General features: G+C 37.6%; 1 protein-coding gene across 1 annotated transcript; it reads right to left on the reverse strand.

The window, feature by feature from the left end:
- Positions 1–1,002: 1,002 nt before the first annotated feature.
- On the reverse strand, positions 1,003–20,617 carry LOC139959899 (uncharacterized). Its single transcript, XM_071957821.1, has 4 exons — positions 20,208–20,617; positions 9,884–9,945; positions 9,492–9,591; positions 1,003–5,347 (listed from the first exon to the last, which is right to left on the reverse strand). The coding sequence occupies exons 1-4, from the start codon at positions 20,357–20,359 to the stop codon at positions 5,287–5,289; spliced, it is 375 nt and encodes a 124-aa protein (XP_071813922.1). The 5' UTR covers positions 20,360–20,617; the 3' UTR covers positions 1,003–5,286.
- Between the last annotated feature and the right edge of the window lie 180 nt (positions 20,618–20,797).

Raw genomic sequence — 20,797 nt, forward strand, 5'->3', positions numbered from 1 at the left:
CCGCCTACGTGTCGTTGAACAATGTATGTTTTTCTGGAGGTAGCTGAGTACTGTGTTAAAATAATAAATAAGGTAACTAAATATAGGAGCTTAAAAAATATACTGTCCCATTTTTCCCCTTCAAAGTGATGTTACCATTTTTTCTTCTTCTAATTTACCAAATTTTTGGGGAAGTGTAAATTTCTAAAACGTGAGATTATAAAATAAAGAATGTTTAGATGCAACTTGCAAGGCCTCAGAAGTGCCGTTTCCGGCAACCTGAGAGGCATTGTGTGCCAAAAATTTTCTTGTACGCTACGCGCCAACCGATGGTGGCGCTCCGCTTAGATAGTGTCACGGGAACTTTCAGGCACAAAAAGTTCTGCCCCCCAAACTGAAATGGTCCCGTACGCCTATGATGCCAACTTCCCTCAAGTTAAAAGTCTGGCTGAGTTGGCAAGGCCAGTCAGCATGAAAGAGAAAATTTTTTTTTTTGCATTTCTGTCACCAAAGTTGCACATCTTTTTGGTTGCTATTTTGCCTCACAGGTGCCATCTCCTGCGATCTGGGGGTGCTGAAATCTCAAATTTTCTCTGTACGCTCCGCGCCAACCAAGGTGGCGCTCCGCTCAGATAGTAACCTCCGGCCCCCCCCCCCACAAGAACGAACAGCCCCCCCATGGCCCCCCCACTCAAAAAATCCTAGCTACGCCACTGCCCTTGATCCACCTTCGTGGAAGTTCGCTTCCATGATCTTAGGACCGCACACCTTCTAAAATCCAATACTTATCTTGCTCTTCCATTATGATGCCCGTATCTAAATCAGTCGGGGAATGTCATAATTTGCCCCCGCCCCCCCTCAATCTCCCCCTTAAAGGAAGACTAAATGGAGGAATCTTACATGGAGTCTAACTACGGGTGGGGGAGGGGTGTTGACAAAAGGGGAAGGGAAGGAAACCTCCCGTTGAAAACGAAACTGTGGAACATGGAGATAGACACTGAAAAATAGCAAACACAGAGTTGATTTTTGATGTGAGTAATGTGTTTAATTTTGCAATCAAATTCTAGATCAAGTGAGATTTGTGAGTGACCTGCTTCACCTATTAAGGAATCTAATCTATATATAAATATATATATATATATATATATATATATATATATATATATATACATATATTTATATATATATAGTAGAATAGACGAATATAGACCTAGTTCTTGTTGAAAGATGTTAATGGGTAGACTAGAGGTCAGACTATGAATGAAAGTAAAAACTATACTATGCAGAAATCAATACCAAATATTTACCATTTTGAAGATTATAAAGAAGAAATCTCTGTGAAAGATTTTAACGTGCCACGATTTGGAACCAGGAAAAGTAGTACTACTTACAGAAAAGAAGAACGAAAAACAACAATGGAGTGAGACACATAACACTAGCATGCAAATAAAAGTAAATGAAGCAACAATATTAGCATGATTAAAACATCATTGAGCAAGGAAGATTGAATTTAATCTGTGATTTGACTAATCCACGATTAGACTGTACGATTGGTAATGGTCATAACTATAAATGCAGCCAGTAATCAACCAACGTTTTAATTCAACAAGAAAGATCATGATGGAATGACAGACAATCACCTTCAGTTGTTACTCATACGTCTATACATGAAGTCTAAAAGCTATGGGGTAATCTATGAGAGCCATTTAGCATGTTAATATATATGTTAACATATGCAACAATGTTTCATAAATATTCATGAGACCTTTGAAGAAAAGTCACCCATTAAAGAACCTGGGCACAATAAACCAAACAATCAAACCACTCTCAACCCCAGTCCCCTTGCATAGAGACTGTGACTGTGTGATCATCGTGTATATCACCATTCCCCTAGAGGGGGAACATAATGCTACACAAGATCTTAGCCAAAAGGGCAAGACTTTTAGTGGTAAAAAAAAAAAAACATTAAAAATTGAGAGAAATGAACCCTACTCAGAGCAGCATTACTTACATGAAATATTAGTGTGCCTTGGAAATGTCTTATGAAGATTCTATACTTTAATAAACTGGTTGTTTCTTACTTAATCTTTGAACATGAATATTTATTACATGGTATGTTTAAATGAAAATAATTAATTTTCCTTTTTTCAGAATCATGGTTCAAGGAAGCTAGGCTTTATTGCAGCTGTTACCTAAACTTCATCAATACATCAAGAAAAAAACAACTGATTGATACAGTATGAATATGCATATTGAATTAATTATTCATAAATGTCTAGCTCTCAATTCTCATCGATGAACACACTCCCTTCGGTCATTGCACTGAACCGTTGAAGGTTTCATCATGAATACAAATTAGGTTAAATGAATATCAACAGCAAGGTGATATTGATCTTGCAATGAGAGAAGAGAGACCAACAGATAAAGAACAACAGAGGAAGAACATAAAAATCACTTTGATATCACACAGGTAGGACACGATTTCAAAAATGATTGAATACAATCAGAAACTGGGAATGAGGTGAACCCTTCACTCGAGGCAAACACAGACACACACAAGCAAAGTCAGTAAACTAGGAGTTAACAGTAAAAAAAATTCATTTGTTCTTTGAGAATTGTGATAGTGCACCTGGTTTATTAACAATGCCATGATCACATGACAGCATTCATGTAAAGTAGTGAAGCTGAGATAGGGCAAGAGTGGCACAATGGTGTGGCGGCCATGTTTGGTATTCGTTCCAAAGTTCATATCCTGAGGGATTATACCTAACTGCAGTATGGAGTATATTTAACTTTCATTAAATGACGAGAATTGTTACTAAGTATGACAGACAGACAGACAGACAGACAGACAGACAGACAGACACAAAGGGCAAGGTTTTATACCTCTTAATCTTTTCCCAGTATATTCCCTCCTAAGTTCCTACAACAATTTCTGGAAATAATTTGGAGGGCTAGTGTATTCTTGCAGCTCACTGTTGTTACCAAAGGCAAGTACAGGGGGAAAAAATGAGGACAAGAATGTTGCCAGTTGGAAGTATTTCGGAATCCAAAATAGTCAGCCATAAAAATACCTGACATAGATGAGAATATTGTACCAAGAATACCAACTTTATAACCACAACATATCACCACAAAATACATTCCAATGCTTTACCAGACCACTGCAACACCAACATAAACAAATACACTCTAACTTCTATTCGGAGATTGTCAGTTATGATTCATGAATACGGTAAAACTGATTTAGGCATGTAGTCTTAATGGATTGATAAACTGAGTACAAGGTACATTCTATGCCTTACAAGAAACTGAAACATTCTATTGCAAAGTCTACAACAGTATTTATCTTTTACTGTGCAGATTATATTTACCTTCACACTGAATATTGGACTGAATGTAAGTACGTGCAAACCTGAATATTCAAGAGCACATGAACTTATATGACGTGAACAGAACAGTGTGGAGGAAATGGCCGGCGATTCTTAAGACGAAATGCAAGTTACATGATTGTTTATATATTGTTTGTTGCAATGAAACAGTGGTAAGGGGGGAGGGGGGACTAGGGGAGGGCTAGGGAGGTGGGTATGAAGAGTATCAAAGGAGAATGAGTAAGCAAACTTAAAATCCCAAATTGCTGGAGCAGAATATACTACATTATCTTTCGAATCAGCCTTTCCATTTCAGCCCAATTCTATTTTCACTCATCTTTCCTTTGCATTTGTCTCTCAAATTGCCTCACACCCCCACCCCCCCCCCCCTTCCATCCCCAACTGCCCTAATGACATCAATTTCCAGTTAATATTGGAGTAGAGACATCATACTGCTATACTACAGACACTCATCACAGTTAATTTCTCTACCCAAATATACAACATGAAATGACCACAGGAATGGAATCACTTGTTTATCATTGTTTAAGTCTCGTCCTGACTTGATTCTAATAGACCAGGTGGTCGTAACGCCACCAAACATTATCTATTTCCTTTTAATCATAAGATTATTCACAGACTTTAATAATTGCTAACCAGTAAATAGCATTGCACCTTCAAAGACCTTTGTTGCTACAGCTTTAAACATATTGGTTCTGTTAAGCTTAAATTTGTTTAATATATCGAATGCTTTCTTTTTAAAAAAAAAATTGAAATTCAATTTGAAATTTGTTCATGTCTGTCTCGAGTAGCACATCAAGGGCATTGCAAAGTAGGAAGATGAATATGTTGCATGGGTATAAAATTCATGTACAAATCGACATATCTATTACAACAGTCATGTAACTGAAAGATTTTCTAGAATTAATAATCACAGTAAAGAGCAACAATGACAGGTCTTAGCAAGCAACAAAATGCAAGAATTGGAAGAACCTAATGATAACATCGGTCGCTTTTACTCTGGAGGGAAGGCCTACCAACCAGGAAGGTTTATTGATATTATACAGCGACAGAAAATTAAGATGTTTCAGAAATGTCGGAAGTACAGTACTACTGCGAGAATAAATATTGATATCCAAAAACAAGAAGTCTCAAAGAATACAAGAAAGATTGATGAGTGGGTGAAACATCCAGCAGTAGAATGATCATGAGTTTGGCAGATATCTACATGATTTTATGTAGAATAAAGTTAAATTTAGAGATGGTAGTCAAAGACACTGATTTCTGGCAGGCAAGTTCCATAATGTATCAAACCAAACTGATTGGCAACATATGTCTAAATATCACTACTATTCAAATATTGTTCATAAATGTATAAAAGGGGTTCTGTATGGGCACATCTGGCCTGCAATGATTTCAATATGTCATTAAGAAGAAGACAAACCCACAACCCTCCACTAATTGGGTGTGCCTAGGCTTGAGCACCCTATCGAAACTACTCATTGCTAAACCTGGGAATGATGGGTTTTTGAATCTGTCTGGCCCTCGGCCCCAACCAAGGTTCACTCTAGCCTTCATCGAGAAAAAATTGATGGACAAGTCCTGATGTATAAATTTCAATTGGAGGTTAATAAAATAAACTGGACATTAAAAAAAAAAAAAAATTAAATACTGCAACTGTAGTGATATGTCAAATTAAATTTTTCAAACAGTTGGAGAGTCTGAAACTGAAATGTTTACCCTGAACGAACAGGAGGTGTGTCATTTGTACAAAACAGCATAGCATAAACAACATCCACAGTTATGGTCACCTTTAACCCCACAAAATGGTCACACAGCACAATTTAGAAACAGAAAAATATCTACTTATACCCAAGAAATGAGGAAATGATTGTCAATTGAAACGAAAACAACGGGAACCGCCGTGGAATTATCTTCATTGGCCGTTGATCGTCAATAACTCAATTTCAAATATAAGCTCAGCATCTGGGGGAATCGTGAAAAGGATTAAGGAAGATAACAAAAATATCATAAAAACAGGAGTAGTAATGTAAATCATAATCATGTAAATCATTAAATGAAGGATAAACAAAGGATAAATGTGATCAAAACAAAGCCCGGTTTGAAGATTTCGTCCCAAACAATAGTCCTAAATTTAACCATCTGATATTTCAAAGAGTTAAGACAAACCTTCTCCGATACAAACTATGGGCTTTTTCAATACTTTTTTTAGTCTGTCTCCCGGTCTACTTTCTATTCTCCAGAAATTCTGTTACCTGGAGTGGAGGCTTTCTTATCTTTGGGATGTGGGATAAATCATGGTGCTGTTAAATTCAAGCCCCACTGATTGAGGTGGATCTTGTGATCCGATCGTTGACATTCAATCATTACTGCTACTTTACAGAGCGCCGTAATTATGAAATGCAATGGAAGACAGGCTAGATCCCTTCATACCGTAGTATGTCAGTACATACAGGTTTACCATCTTACCAAACCCCAATGAAGACTCCAGAGAAGTAAAATAATCAGGAGGACAACCCACGCACCTTGGCTCTGTTATGGCTTCACCACTGGTGCCAGCTAGACCAGCTTAGCCAATATACAAAAGCTAAAGTATGGACAAAGTCCTCTAGAAGAGACATGGGCAAGGCTCAAAGACACAAGAGAACATCTGCCACCAACGAGGCCCACTCTGGATAATCTTTCTGGGTCTAAACGCAACCACAATTCAATCATGACTCTGAGCGCCATAGGGACGGCTCAGTATAGAGATCACCATATCTATAGCGCCACAGGCATCCGATCTCTGAGATCTCCAATTCAGGGTGGTTCTGTACTCGACGCACAAATCTGAACCATGGATATAGTAAGAGGAACACAAGGGGAGAAGTGTTCACAATGATCTCAGCCAACCACATGAACTGAACATACCTGCTTCTGAACCATGGATATAGTTAGAGGAACACAAGGGGGGAAGTGTTCACAATGATCTCAGCCAACCACATGAACTGAACATACCTGCTTCTGAACCATGGATATAGTTAGAGGAACATAAGGGGGGAAGTGTTCACAATGAACTCAGCCACCCACATGAACTGAACATACCTGCTTCTGAACCATGGATATAGTTAGAGGAACATAAGGGAGGAAGTGTTCACAATGAACTCAGCCACCCACATGAACTGAACATACCTGCTTCTGAACTATGGATATAGTTAAAGGAACACAAGGGGGAAGTGTTCACAATGATCTCAGCAATCCACATGAACTGGACATACATGCTTCTGAACTATGGATATAGTTAGAGGAACATAAGGGGGGAAGTGTTCACAATGATCTCAGCCAACCACATGAACTGAACATACCTGCTTCTGAACCATGGATATAGTCAGAGGAACACAAGGGGGAGGGGGGGGGGGGAGTGTTCACAATGATCTCAGCCAACCACATGAACTGAACATACATGCTTCTGAACCATGGATATAGTCAGAGGAACACAGGGAGGAAGTGTTCACAATGAACTCAGCCACCCACATGAACTGGACATACATGCTTCTGAACTATGGATATAGTTAAAGGAACACAAGGGGGAAGTGTTCACAATGATCTCAGCCAACCACATGAACTGAACATACATGCTTCTGAACCATGGATATAGTCAGAGGAACACAAGGGGGAGGGGGGAGGGAGTGTTCACAATGATCTCAGCCAACCACATGAACTGAACATACATGCTTCTGAACCATGGATATAGTCAGAGGAACACAGGGGGGAAGTGTTCACAATGAACTCAGCCACCCAAATGAACTGGACATACATGCTTCTGAACTATGGATATAGTTAAAGGAACACAAGGGGGGAGTGTTCACAATGATCTCAGCCACCCACATGAACTGAACATACATGCTTCTGAACCATGGATATAGTCAGAGGAACACAAGGGGGAGGGGGGGAAGTGTTCACAATGATCTCAGCCAACCACATGAACTGGACATACATGCTTCTGAACTATGGATATAGTTAAAGGAACACAAGGGGGAAGTGTTCACAATGAACTCAGCCACCCACATGAACTGGACATACATGCTTCTGAACTATGGATATAGTTAAAGGAACACAAGGGGGAAGTGTTCACAATGATCTCAGCCAACCACATGAACTGAACATACCTGCTTCTGAACCATGGATATAGTCAGAGGAACACAAGGGGGAGGGGGGGAGTGTTCACAATGATCTCAGCCACCCACATGAACTGAACATACATGCTTCTGAACCATGGATATAGTCAGAGGAACACAGGGGGGAAGTGTTCACAATGAACTCAGCCACCCACATGAACTGGACATACATGCTTCTGAACTATGGATATAGTTAAAGGAACACAAGGGGGAAGTGTTCACAATGATCTCAGCCAACCACATGAACTGAACATACATGCTTCTGAACCATGGATATAGTCAGAGGAACACAGGGGGGAAGTGTTCACAATGAACTCAGCCACCCACATGCACCAACGATTATCTCCATTTTTAGAGAAGGCCTAGGTTTTTCTTGGAGAATTGGCCAGAGACAAAGGCCTTAGAGAGAATTTCCAAACTGAGGTCAATCAACAAGCAGCAGAATACTTGTATTCCAGATTTTTTCGTTCTGCTTTTAGCCAGTGGACGTGCTCCGAGAATAGAGAAAGTGCAACAGCACTTTCCAACCAAACAGGACAAAGGTCCTGAATTTGCACGAAATCGACTAAAAGAATCTGTTTGCCGACCTTAAATCCTCCTTTACGATGCGAAAGATAGATTTAAGATGATCTGAGAGGAGTATTTGCACAGGTTACTTTAGAGACAGCCAGAGAAACAAACTGGAGGATCTCCTCCTGGAACTTGATCAAGGATACTAGAGTCCAGGACGAAATTAGCCTCCATCACCTACAGCTTCCTCAAGATGAGGATTAGATTCTGGCAGCAGAGGCAGCAGAGATATGGTTGCTGCTGAGGCCACGGCAAGGAGGTCAGTGAAGATGATTGAACTGCAAGGAATTGGCCAACTAGTGACATCAGAAATAGATCGGTGGACTTCCTTAATCACAGGAAGATATCTTTTACAATGATCAGTTCAGACACTTAGTACAGGCAGAATTTCATGATGAAAGTCTAGCTTTTCCAAGCCAAAAGTGCAGAAATTGCAGCAGGCAATCTGTTCTTCCAAATCTTCTAGAGGCACACAGACCGTAGAAGCTACAAGGGAAGAGAGGTCAAGTCGGTGGTAGCAGCTTCTCCAAAGGTAAAGTTAGTCAGTAGTATGGTACTCTCACTGAAACAATCATCCCCCTCCCATAGCTGGACGCATCACCGGGGTAACAGTAATTGCACAAGAAGAACTAACCAGAGAATGCAAAATACATCAGTTTTAGTTGCCATGGTTACAAAACTGTTTGCATATTAGCCTTTGAAGGATCTGCTCTGAATTATGTTGAACTGTGTTTTATTACGGTGATCTAAACCTCAGAATCTAGTAAATGCAGTACTTATAAAGCAAACCTTCAAGAAGAAACAGAACCATAGTATCCAAACCTTTCTCTCAAAGAAGACTGAAAGAAACATGAGAACAGAGAACAAAGTCAGTATCCTCGGAAGTGCAGAAGTATATAATATGTTGAGCTGTATCTTGTGTGTTGTAACTTTGACCATCTTGAAAAGACATGAACCAGGAATTTTGATCTTCCCCTTCTCAGTTCCCCTCCTCCCCCGGCCCCTTGATCAAAACCCTGACATGGACTACAGTATCTATTCATTATTGGATTCAACTCATTATTTCAACTCATTCAACTCGTTCAACTCATTCACTCATTCAACTCATTATTCAACTCATTATTGGATCTAACTAAGAGATCTAGGTGGAATCTTACCTGTCCCTGCCATTCTATTGCACTCTCCCTGCTATCGGTAATATTTAGGTAATGCGCCCCCTTAGACCCACTCCTTGGTCAACACTTCCCTCTCTCCCCTTTTGAAGAATGGTGACGGGTGAGAGAGTGTAAGCAGTACATCATGTTTTTAGTTGAACAATAAAGTTATAGATATCGACACGGTACGGTACTGTACATGTCAGAAAAATAAATCGATCAGTGATGAAAAAGGATATTTCCAAGCCGCAAATCCTCTTCTGCCGTACCCCATGCGAGATGGTATGACGAATCTAGCTGATTCTCCCTTCTTCATCGACATGCATGCTATATCCCAGCCTGGAGAAAGGAAAGAAAAATCAAAGTTCAAGAAGATCGGTAGAGGATTATAAATGTCGATGATTCATTCGAATATGTTTCTGTTCATAGATAAGATATGTACCATTATATATCCATTGGCATAAACATTAAAACTCCAGGCACAGCCATTTTGTCCACTTGTCATGTTTTCTTTATTGCCATGGTAACTACTTCTTCTAGATTGGATTACATCCACATTATTGCCCGGTTAAAAAAAAATTCCCAAATAGGCAGCATGGTTATTAATATTCTCACTCCTTGGGAGACCTACCTTTGATGACTTTTCCCATATCCACTGGAAATGAAAATGGTGTCTGTCCTTCATCTCTTGTGCTGGAAGAAAACAAAGGGAATAAAATCAAAGGCACTTGTATTTAAAAGTAAAACAAATAAAATATAAAAAACAGTATGCTTGACAATATATTTTACAGCTCTACTGTATGAAAAGCAGACAGGATATTCAGAGATAAGCCAGGATTTGCAAGTAAGATTTGACTTGAAAATGGGTAGCTTTATCAATATTCTGAATTCATCTACATAAATTTCGATTTACTCAGACCCCTGGATCTTTCTAGACATATATAGTCTTATTCTTAGTGATCTATGGATATGAGAATTTTCATTTGGAAGCGCGACACGATTTAAGGTAGTTCACGGAAAGGAGAGGGCTGGAGAATGTGGGAGGGGATGGGGGTGGGGATGGAATTTGGAAATTGAATAAATTTTCATAGATCCTGTGGAAAATGCAGGGTCTAGTATTGACAACATTATGAAGTTTATTGTTGTTCAAAAAGATTTATATTTAAATGCAGATGGGGCGAGTACAACTTCATGAGAGCCTGACAGCTCCCTTAATAATGCATACAGTATATACAATGAGATAACACCAGTACAACCAGGAGTGCAACCACCATTTTTAATGTTATGAAGGGACTCAAATGTTACTGTATGTAGTTCCTAGCGGACAGCGATCTACCCAAAGTTGAGAAATTTTGATAAACTGGAAGTAGCTTTGTCATTGCAAAATACTGCAATATTTTGAAACTTTGTAAACAATGTTAAACTAATTTCAACTGCTTCCTTGTCCTGGTGGAAGGATTTCCCCACTTCTTTGAGAAATTTTGGTCAAATGAAGGGAGCTTTGTACAAAATGGTGCTATATATTGCAACTTTTGAAAAAAGTGATGAAGAGTTTTCAGTTGTTTAGTTTGTACTGTACATGTTGAACTATGAATGAACTGTACACAGATAAAATTTTTTTTTTAATAATCTGTAGACCTGTCAGTGGACGGCAGGAGGGTGGGCTGATGCTCCCTCGGTTTATTTCTGGGGAATGGGGAGGGGTAGGGGGTAAGGGAGGGAAGATGGTCCCTGAGTACAATGGCTCAAATTTTAGAACAGTACCTGTACAACAGGGTTTCTTCTTAATTCTTATGTATGTAAATTCTAACACGTACTGTAATAGCCACAGAATCGTAATCCTTTTGGATGCAGATACTGTACATACATGTACCTTATCAAATTAAATTTAATATACAGAGTTGGATCCTGACACTTCCACACCAAGTATGTGCATGGTCACCAACAGATGTATGTAGGCAATTAATCATTGATTTATATCGAGCCTATAACATGAATATAAAAAGGAAATAAATTTCAACAGTTTATTTGACAGCTTGTCAAACATTTATAATCTACCTGCTGGTGCAATATGTCAGTTTTAAGACCTTTAAAAGGATCAAAGGTAATTATGAACTCTGCGTTATTTACACGTACAGGCAAAGAGCTAACATTACTATAGACCGTGGATTTATGTATGTGAGTATTAATTTGTAAGACATGTTCACACAAAGCTATGTACTGTATGTTCAGTATAATCCATATGGGGTATCTTAATTACTGCAGGTTTTAGTTCCCTAAGAATGTGAATTGCCCTATTAAGATATTAAATGTGCACCTTCAGTATGACATCACAACAATCTTGATACCAAGCACAATTATAACAAATTTTGTCAACCAATTGAAATACTATATAGTTAAGTGATACATATACTGTACCCAACCCTGGCAAATACCAAATGTGTAACTTGAGGTACTGTATCCTAGAGGCCAAATTTAATCCTTTATTGTGTTTTCCTGATAGTCTTCATAACTCATCAAAGACAAACTAAATAAAAGAGGTTATTGACCTGTGAACCAAACCACACAGATTTGACCTACTTTGATCCTTCTGGTCACAGGTGTAGGATTGTGCCCAAGGTAAAACCGAAGGGTGTATGATAGTGACACAGTATATATTGTGTCAGTTCAACCATGGAGGTAAGAATCTGTTTTTACCTCCATGGTTCAACTTGAGGAGCCTGAGAATTTTTAGTTGATTTTGATATAGTTTTCCATGCTATTCAATACTAACTCTTATAGCAATGTACGTCATTAGCTTGACTACAGTCAAGTTCTATTCAAATCATGAAGTAAAACTCAACCTCCAAAATCAAAATTTGTAACTTTTATAGATCTATATTTTTACTGGCTATGAGAAAGTGTTCAGGCAATAATTGTTGATATTATAAACTGAATATGAAATTAAAAAATTATAGGGGCCTATACTTTCCTTTCGGTAAAAAAAGTCTTGAAAGTGTCTTTGTTAGACCAATTGTGATCCGAGTTTCAGTATTAATGCTCGGTAGCTGTCACATAGCCGTAACCGCCGACTAAACGAATTAATGTTGGTGGACAGATAAAAGTACAGGACTGTTTATACCATGAAGAAAGAGTAAAGCAGACACACTTGAAATCCTTCAAGCAGAGATCACCCTGTCTGGAGAACACTTGTATTAGGTAGTATGTACTTTTTTATTGACAAGTCCTACCGTTTAAAGTACAAACATGCCATTGCTTTTGGTACTAACTGCACTGTATGTACAGTAAGTATAAACACTCATCATTTAGTTCCATATTGTACTTAATATGGAATATGTAACACAAAACACAGACTTTGGCTACCAATAAGCCTGTGTGAACCATGTACAGTACCTGTTACTGCATTCTTCCAAGGATGACAAAAATCCATTTTGCCCACAACCTCATTTCCATGGTAATACATCTTTTTGATACATGTTTACATACTACAGTATAGTTTCTCTGGGATACAAATATGTATAGGCCTATTCACTCTATATATGCAACGTGCTCCTTTAACCCTAAAGGTGATTAAATGCTGGTTAATTAACTTTGATGTTGATGCTGAGGGCAAAGTTCAATGGTATAATCTCCACTGAAAATGCTATGAAACTCATCATAACTGAAAGATACCGTAGTGCACTGTAGTGCACTAATGGGATCAATGGGTGAACCTCAACAGTACCACTATATTTGTAGCTCTTGACAAATTTTTAATGTGTTTTTAATATCACAATATCCTTTGTAATTTTGTCTCTGGTTTGTGTTTATACTGCCTAAAGAGCCCCCCTGCATTATATGATCTTATAATACTTAAGTAACTTAAAGTATTTTAGATGGGTCAATAGTTAAAGGGTCAGCCTTCTTATGTCCAGATACCCAAACTACAGTATGGTACTGTCGGGTGATGAAACTTCCCACAATCAGATATAATTGTCTTATAAAACTTTACCAATTTCAGTCAAGACACTGCGTAAAGGAAGCATTTTTAAAAGTTGTAAGGTGACAGGTACAGTAAGCTCATTGGTCACAGTACTTTAAAATAATGTTAATTTACTCAACATGTTGATCCACGGATGTTGCCCATTTCCTGGCCATTGCTAAATTTTACTTTCCCATTCCCATTAAAAATCTATCATTTATGCATCCCAGCACTTGTATTTTGGATGTGATCTTAATCCACTCAAATCCAGGTTATGAAGGAGTGAAGAATATTAAATGGTGTTGCAATGCAACTTGCAATTTAGCAATGCTTCTATTCAACATCATTTCACAACATTAACAGTAGTGATGGTTAAGTCTCAACTGATCCTTATATACTTCTACTGCGGTATAAATAATTAAAAACCATAGTTGTACTGTACTTGTAAAAATAAAAAATATAGCCATTTACTAGTGCAATTTGAAAGTTAAAAACTTGTGTGAAAGGTCTCCAAAATTTAATTTCAAACTCCCTTTAATGAGGAACAGTTCTAAATTCTGGCAATTCTTTAAAAAACCCATCAATTTGTTGTCAATATTACTTGTCATTCCCACAACAGTTTTTCAACCAGAATCTCATTAATGCATGGTGCCTGATTCTCGAAATAATGCTTTTGATGACCTTTGCCCTTGAGTCAACACTTCATTCGCCTCAAGGCGACCTGTATCATGCAATGCCATGGCTTTCCTACCATATATAATTAAGCCAGACTTTGTACATTGATCATTCTTTTAGAAGGAAGTGCAAAATTAGTCTCAATCTTCACATGGTTCAACCTTCAAAGCTTTACGGAAACCATGGTTAAAAACAGTTAATTGCTCGTATTTAACATTAGACCTGTGTGTAGCATGCTAGATCAGTAATAATTAAACAGATTTCTTCGTTGGGAAACCGCACAGAGCTTTCCATTTCAATAGTCACGCTCAAAGAATACTGTATGTCTTTTCAAAGGGGTGGCTTTATTCTTAATGTTCTTCAGTTTTGACATTTATACTGTGTAGACTATTACAGTACTAGCACATGTGAATTAAATTTACTGCTCTTTTCATGTCAGCATAGGGATGTACATGTATGTAACCCTCTGGACATTTCAGGCTTCCAAAGAGTGTCCAGAGGATTAAACTAGAATTATTTCATTTGCCAGACCAAGTCATTGAACTGAATGAGTACAGTAGCAAGGTTTCTAGCCGACTTTACTGGTTTCATTATTGCCAAAGAGACAATCAACCACTCTAATGTACTCATGTATTAAAACACTGTTTGGATTGGTGGTTGACTAAATTGTTTAATATAAATCTAGATCTATATGTGCAATTTTTACCTTGCTAACCTTTTGTTCTCATTTCATCTCAGTCTACTTGTCACCAACCATTGCTTTTGTTTTGTATCCCTTATAACGATAAGTTAGTGGACTCCCTGGTCCACCTTCACACTCTTGGACCACAATATAAATTGAATAGATTAGCCGGTCATTCATGTACAGTCCACCAGGGCTACTGTACATACAGTATTGTATACAATGAGAGGGAATATTAATTTAAAGCTGGTATAGAATGCAAAATGCTAGCCTTTAAAGGCAGTCGGTATAGGCCCCAAATTATAGCACGCTATAATTGATAGAAGTTGTCAAAAAGTACTTTCCTGGAGGTCTTTATTATCCAAATTGTTCTCACACATTTTTAAGGAACACACAAGATGACTGAATTTCCCAGTGAGGAAAATTTCCTCGGAAGTTGTAACATGGAGGTCTGTTTTTACCTCCATGGTTGTAATAAAAACCATTTAAGAATTTTGACCAAAGGTGACCATAATTGAATATCTAGCATGTTTGGCCCCTATGGAGCATACCTTTAGGTGTGTACATGTATAGTTAAATTTGATACCACAGACAACATTCAAATGAGATTTTTAAAAGAGAACTGTTGCCTGATCAGTCCAATCAGAATCAGCTTTGGAGGTTGTCATCCAGGGCCCAACTAATTGTTTACATCAAATTCAAAAAGCATTTTAACTAAATACACAACAAAAATGATAAATTTGTATACTCTTTGGAGATACTGAAATATAAACAGAAAAAAATAGTGGCAGGCCTATGATTCACATGAAAGAAATCTCTTTTTGTGGCACAAAGAGGGTCAGGTGTTCTATTCTCCAAACCTACACATCTCTCCTACAGTATATATATCCACAATTGGCCATTCTTTGCTGTTCCGCTACACTGTTTTTCAGACAAACAAATTTGCTGACATTCTGCCAACTACAAAGTTATTTGACAAAAAACCTTAAAAATTTGCCCCTGTCAAAATGTGTCGATAGCTGTGTCCCTAATTTGCATTTTGCAGACAATGATACAGCCACGTAGTCTGTGTATAATATTACCATATCACCCGTTGATGAAGGTGTGCTGTACCAGCATCTCAAGTTGTAGTATTGCATGCCACTCTATGTTAAAGGCCACTCCAGTAGTATCGCCCTGGAATATACCCTACAAAGTCAATTAACTGTCACTTCCAACACCAACACCAAAAATCAGTGACGGAAGGTCTCAGTAACTGAATGATCCAAGGATGATTCCAAAATCGCGAAAGATGGTTGTAAAATTCCAGACGAAAAATTCGCGAAATATTACGTGTAGTCTACTTCCGGGTGGTAGATACGGAAGGAGGAATTAGTGGGCGTTGCCCAGGGAGCGAGGGCGTAGTGCTAACATATTTCCAAATGTGTAGTTAGGTAGACAGGAAAGTGCAATTGTGGAGTGGGAGACAGGTAAGAGAGGAGCGAAGTAAATCATACCGTTTTGGGTATTAATTCATGAACGACAAGTGCTACCTTCTAGAAGGAGTAAGAACGCGTACCGTACCTGAAGTGACCGTCAACAGTGCGGTGAAAAATTCGACCAATTGTCGTTTTAAGATACAGTATATATAGGAGTGTGGAGACAGGTAGGTAAGGGCATCTGGTTAATTAAGCATTATTGCATCCAATGGCAACCTCATGCGCATATATTCCCACTCTGCGAGCAGTTTCCGTTTGTTGTCTAATTTGACTTACACAATGTCTGGGGAAATTTCTTAGCTTAGTATTTTAAACAGTTAGGGAAGGACAGTACAGTACTTTGGCAGACTGTTAGAAATTTTTATTTTAACATGCTAAAATTGACGGATAAATATATTAATAAATTGATATGCAAATGAGGATTTACTAGGTACAGTATGAAAGTGAAGCACTACGTCTAGGCTGTGCTGGTGTATCGGTGTCTGTGTGTGTGTGTTTCTTGAAACTACACATTTTCTCTATGGTTTACACACCTGTTGTGTTATTAATTCTGTCACACTAGTACATATTTCCTGTTCAAGTAAACTTGTTTAAATACAAAAGGTGGAATGCTTCAGTAAGTTCGGTGCAGCTGAACAAGATCGCTAGGGTATGATACCAGACTCATTGTAATAGCACCATTCTCTGTCTTCCATTACATTAACTCTATTGTTATAACGACTAGATACATGCCTATACATAGCACCTAAAATAATTCCCTGAAAACTGAGTAAATAGCTCCTGAAGAGCTATGTATATATTGGTGATAGTATCACAGAGCTTAAAGTGCTAACCTTTATATCTCTAGAGTCAATATTTATTTATTCACTCTACTGTATGTAGCATGTTTGTCACATACCAGCAGCTAAATTACACATAAAATAACCTTAAAGAATTAAGGGAATATCCCTGATAAACCAGAATCTGAAATAATCATAAAACTGCTTCCATGAACAAACGTTCCTTAATCGATACTGTGAACCCTGTCAATCCCAAGTATGTGTTTAATCTCAATAACTGTAATAACAAGTGTTCTTGTTCAAACTATTCAATAAATATGAGTAGTATGCATAATTATTAGTATTGACATCATGTCATTCATACTGTTGCTACATGTTGTTATTACACAATAAATCTAGCTCTACATACCATGTTTCTCAAGACAATATCTCAAGTTATTTTATCAATCTAGTCTTCAAATTTCATGTACAGTATCAATAACAGTTCTTCTAACTTATCTTCTTTTCATGTATTTGTTTCCTTTCTTTAGATATACCATCTTAAAAAATTAAAATACGGTTAACCTATACTGACCTTAAACTTCCATTACTTTATGTGGGGTAACTACAAAGTACAATTGGATGCTTCTTTTTGCTTTTTTAAGTGGCTTCCTGATACCACCTGAGAAATTTGTGAGCCAGGGGCAACTTTTCACAGATCTATCTTGGGCCTTTTGAGCCCCGAACCTGGCAATGTAAATTAATTCTTGCACAAGATATATATATACAGTGTAGAAAAAAGGTTAACAGCGCACCCAAGTAAAGCCTTCCACAAACCAGGCAAATTACAAACATTTCCAAACATAAGGTACAGCACAAGATGTTATTTACCCAGTACAGGTACAGACCAGTAATATCATAACAGATCTATGGTAAATTTACGGAGTCACCCAGTCACAATTCAAATGAAATACATTTAGCATCTAGGGGGGATGAGAGGTTGATTTATGGCACACTCAGAAAAACTATGGCAACTTTTACTCATCGCAAGATGAATGCCTAGACTAATTAACTGTACCTTCCATAGAGTACGTCCATAAACTTATGAAATTCTGGGCTTTTTATGTAGAAATTTCTTCTCTTACTGTAAGAAATGGGGGCTGTTTCAGTTTGTATTAAAATATGACACCTTGTAATTAATTTCATGAGTGCAATGCATCTGAAATTCCAGTGGTCAGCCTCTAATACTGGGTTTTGTCATTTTAAAGCAATCATAAATAAATGTAATTAAGTAAGAATACAGTGGGAATTTTGCTTCACTTGTTAACTTGGACACTTGACAAATAGTTCAGCTGCAATATCCTAACACACACACGCACACACAAATTTATGGAAAGTGATGATTTGGATTAAAAATGTACAAAATAACACGGAACATCTGTGACTTCACGTAAAAGACATTGAAAGATATATCATGATGGCAGATATTTGCTAATAAACTGCAAATGTGGCTTCCTACAGTATGCACTGCTACATAACTGAAAAAATCCTGGAAAATCCCATGCTTTGTTTAGTCTGTAAAAGTAGTCTAAGACATTATTAGCACAATATCTAGTAGGACAAAGCTGAAGAGATACATTTCCCACATGTGACAATGTTGACAATTTTTAAGTTCTTAGAAATGAATGACACAGTGTTACCACAGTCTTCCCAGTGAACTCAATTAATTTACATTGTGCAATAGGCTGTACAAAATTCCTCACAAGCTCGTTTTCTGATGTTTGTCCAAGTTAAATAGCTTAAAGGTGAACATTTGCAACTAATCAGCAGATTAAATAACAGATGATTTTGCTACTGTAGATAAGTACAGTAAAGACACTTTGACAAGATCTTGATAGACCCAGAAGAAAAGTGTGAAAAACATTTTGTCTCACATCTTAGTACTTCCATAAGTAGTTGAAACAGCATTTTGTTTTAATTTTAACTACATATTTGTACTTAGTCAGGCCTTTGCTGGTCAATAATGTTAACCAACTGGAAGCATAGCAGTTCATTATTTTTCCTTGAAGCCTATTTCCAAAATGGTTATGATTTTTTTTTTTTTTCTTTCTTCAGAATTGAACCAATCGATCAGTATTTCTCACTACTTTTCAATTATAAAAAAAAAATTGAAAACTGACCGGGAATGTTTAGTCAATGGAAAACTAGGAAAGAAATTGATGGCTAAAATGGGATTTGAACTGGTCAGTGACCTCTGATTGACCAGCTTAGCTCTTACTTGGTAGAGCACTGGGCTTATAACCCAAAGGTCGCTGGTTCGAAAATTTCCCGCTCTAGTCATACATTTTTTTGCTCCTTTCCACTCCCCATATTTTTGTGAGATTTCTTCATATTTGAGCACTATTCGCAGTGCTTACTGGGACTACCTCTGTCTATGTGTACAGGCCCTTTAACATGAACTTTATGTAGCTTCTAGTACTAGCATTATTGTAGCAACACCCACACTTCTTACAGTATACATGTATTATTCAAACACAGGAACTGTTAGTGTGAGGTTACTGCTACTGTCAATAAAACATTAACATACCAGCACCTTACCATAAGAGGTTATTGCATCTTACATAAAGTTCGTCCTTCATATGCAATTAAATAGTTGTACAGTAGCTTAAATAATATCGAGCATGCTCAAAGATCAGAACTGAATAAGTAGTCCTACAGTAACAAGTCAATTTTTATCTGAAATTATCACTCCCAGATGTTGGGTAATTACTAATATATTGTTGAGACTGAATCACTAGTCACTGAAAATTTGTAAATATTAGTGATGACACTACCACAGAAATTAGAAACATGTAAGTTTTGTGTGTATGCCCCTGGCTAGGCCTATATGGCCAGCTTTGTTAACTATTTATAAGTTGCACTGTATCTGTAGATTATCTGCTCAGAATATCAACTATAGGATCATATTTAACGGTGGAAGTCCTATGATGACGACATTGACCATTTTTAGAAGTCAATGCAGGCATATTGGCATTTATAAGGGTTACTAGAGTCATTGCTCAGTTTGTAGTTTTACATGTATACAGATTATGGCGAAAATGTGAATAACTAATCTTTTCAGAATATAAATATCAGGGCTATACAATAGTTATTGAGAATGATGTGCTGAAAAGTGAAAGCGTTTAACTTTAAAGGCTTAGTCCTACTCCTTGGTAATTGGTGGGCTTATAGATTGTTAGAACTAGATAGGCCTACTGTAGATGCTTAGATGGACATTCTTGAAGGGAAAAAAACGTGGACATCATTGTGCAAAGGATATTTTGCAAAGCTGTATATAAGAACTCTCTAGTTTTACTACTAAAATCTTTTTTTTTTATCATGTTTTTCTTTGTTAACCTCACCTCCAAAATTTCTGCGGCGGCTCTGTGGCTAGGAATCCCGTGCAGTGTACAGTAACATCATTACCTTTGGAAACAGAAGCAGCGCCTGGCTCGGCTGCTTTAATTAGCTCCTTCGTAACACCGGAGTTACCCAAAGCCTGCGGTCCGCTCATATTTACTATTTTATACTCAACGCAGTTGTCTAATGCCTTTAGAAAATAAGAACTTATGAATGATTTGTTTACTAGTTTTGAAAAACTACTGTACGACTGCTATGACGATAAACAGCAACTTTCTGCTTTCAACTGGGTTCTGCAAATATGCAATCAGTGGTCGTGGAGTTCACCTCTGCTGGTGTAGTGTGATTGTTTCACACGCTGTATGTGGCATATCCTAACTGTATTAGCGCCTACGTTCTGGCCTTACGTGCAATTTGATGGCGCTTGCTAAAAACACAAAAGCCGTACTTTTGAAGGCGTATTTCTGTACTCAGTTTCATATTATGATATTAGCCGTTAATTATCAGGCGAATGATGCTTGACTGCCCTCTTCAATAATTGTGTCATTACACACGGTTCACTGAATAAATAAAGTTGCTGAATAAACACTTC

Source organism: Apostichopus japonicus, chromosome 19, assembly GCF_037975245.1.
Source record: "Apostichopus japonicus isolate 1M-3 chromosome 19, ASM3797524v1, whole genome shotgun sequence".
NCBI lineage: Eukaryota > Metazoa > Echinodermata > Holothuroidea > Aspidochirotida > Stichopodidae > Apostichopus > Apostichopus japonicus.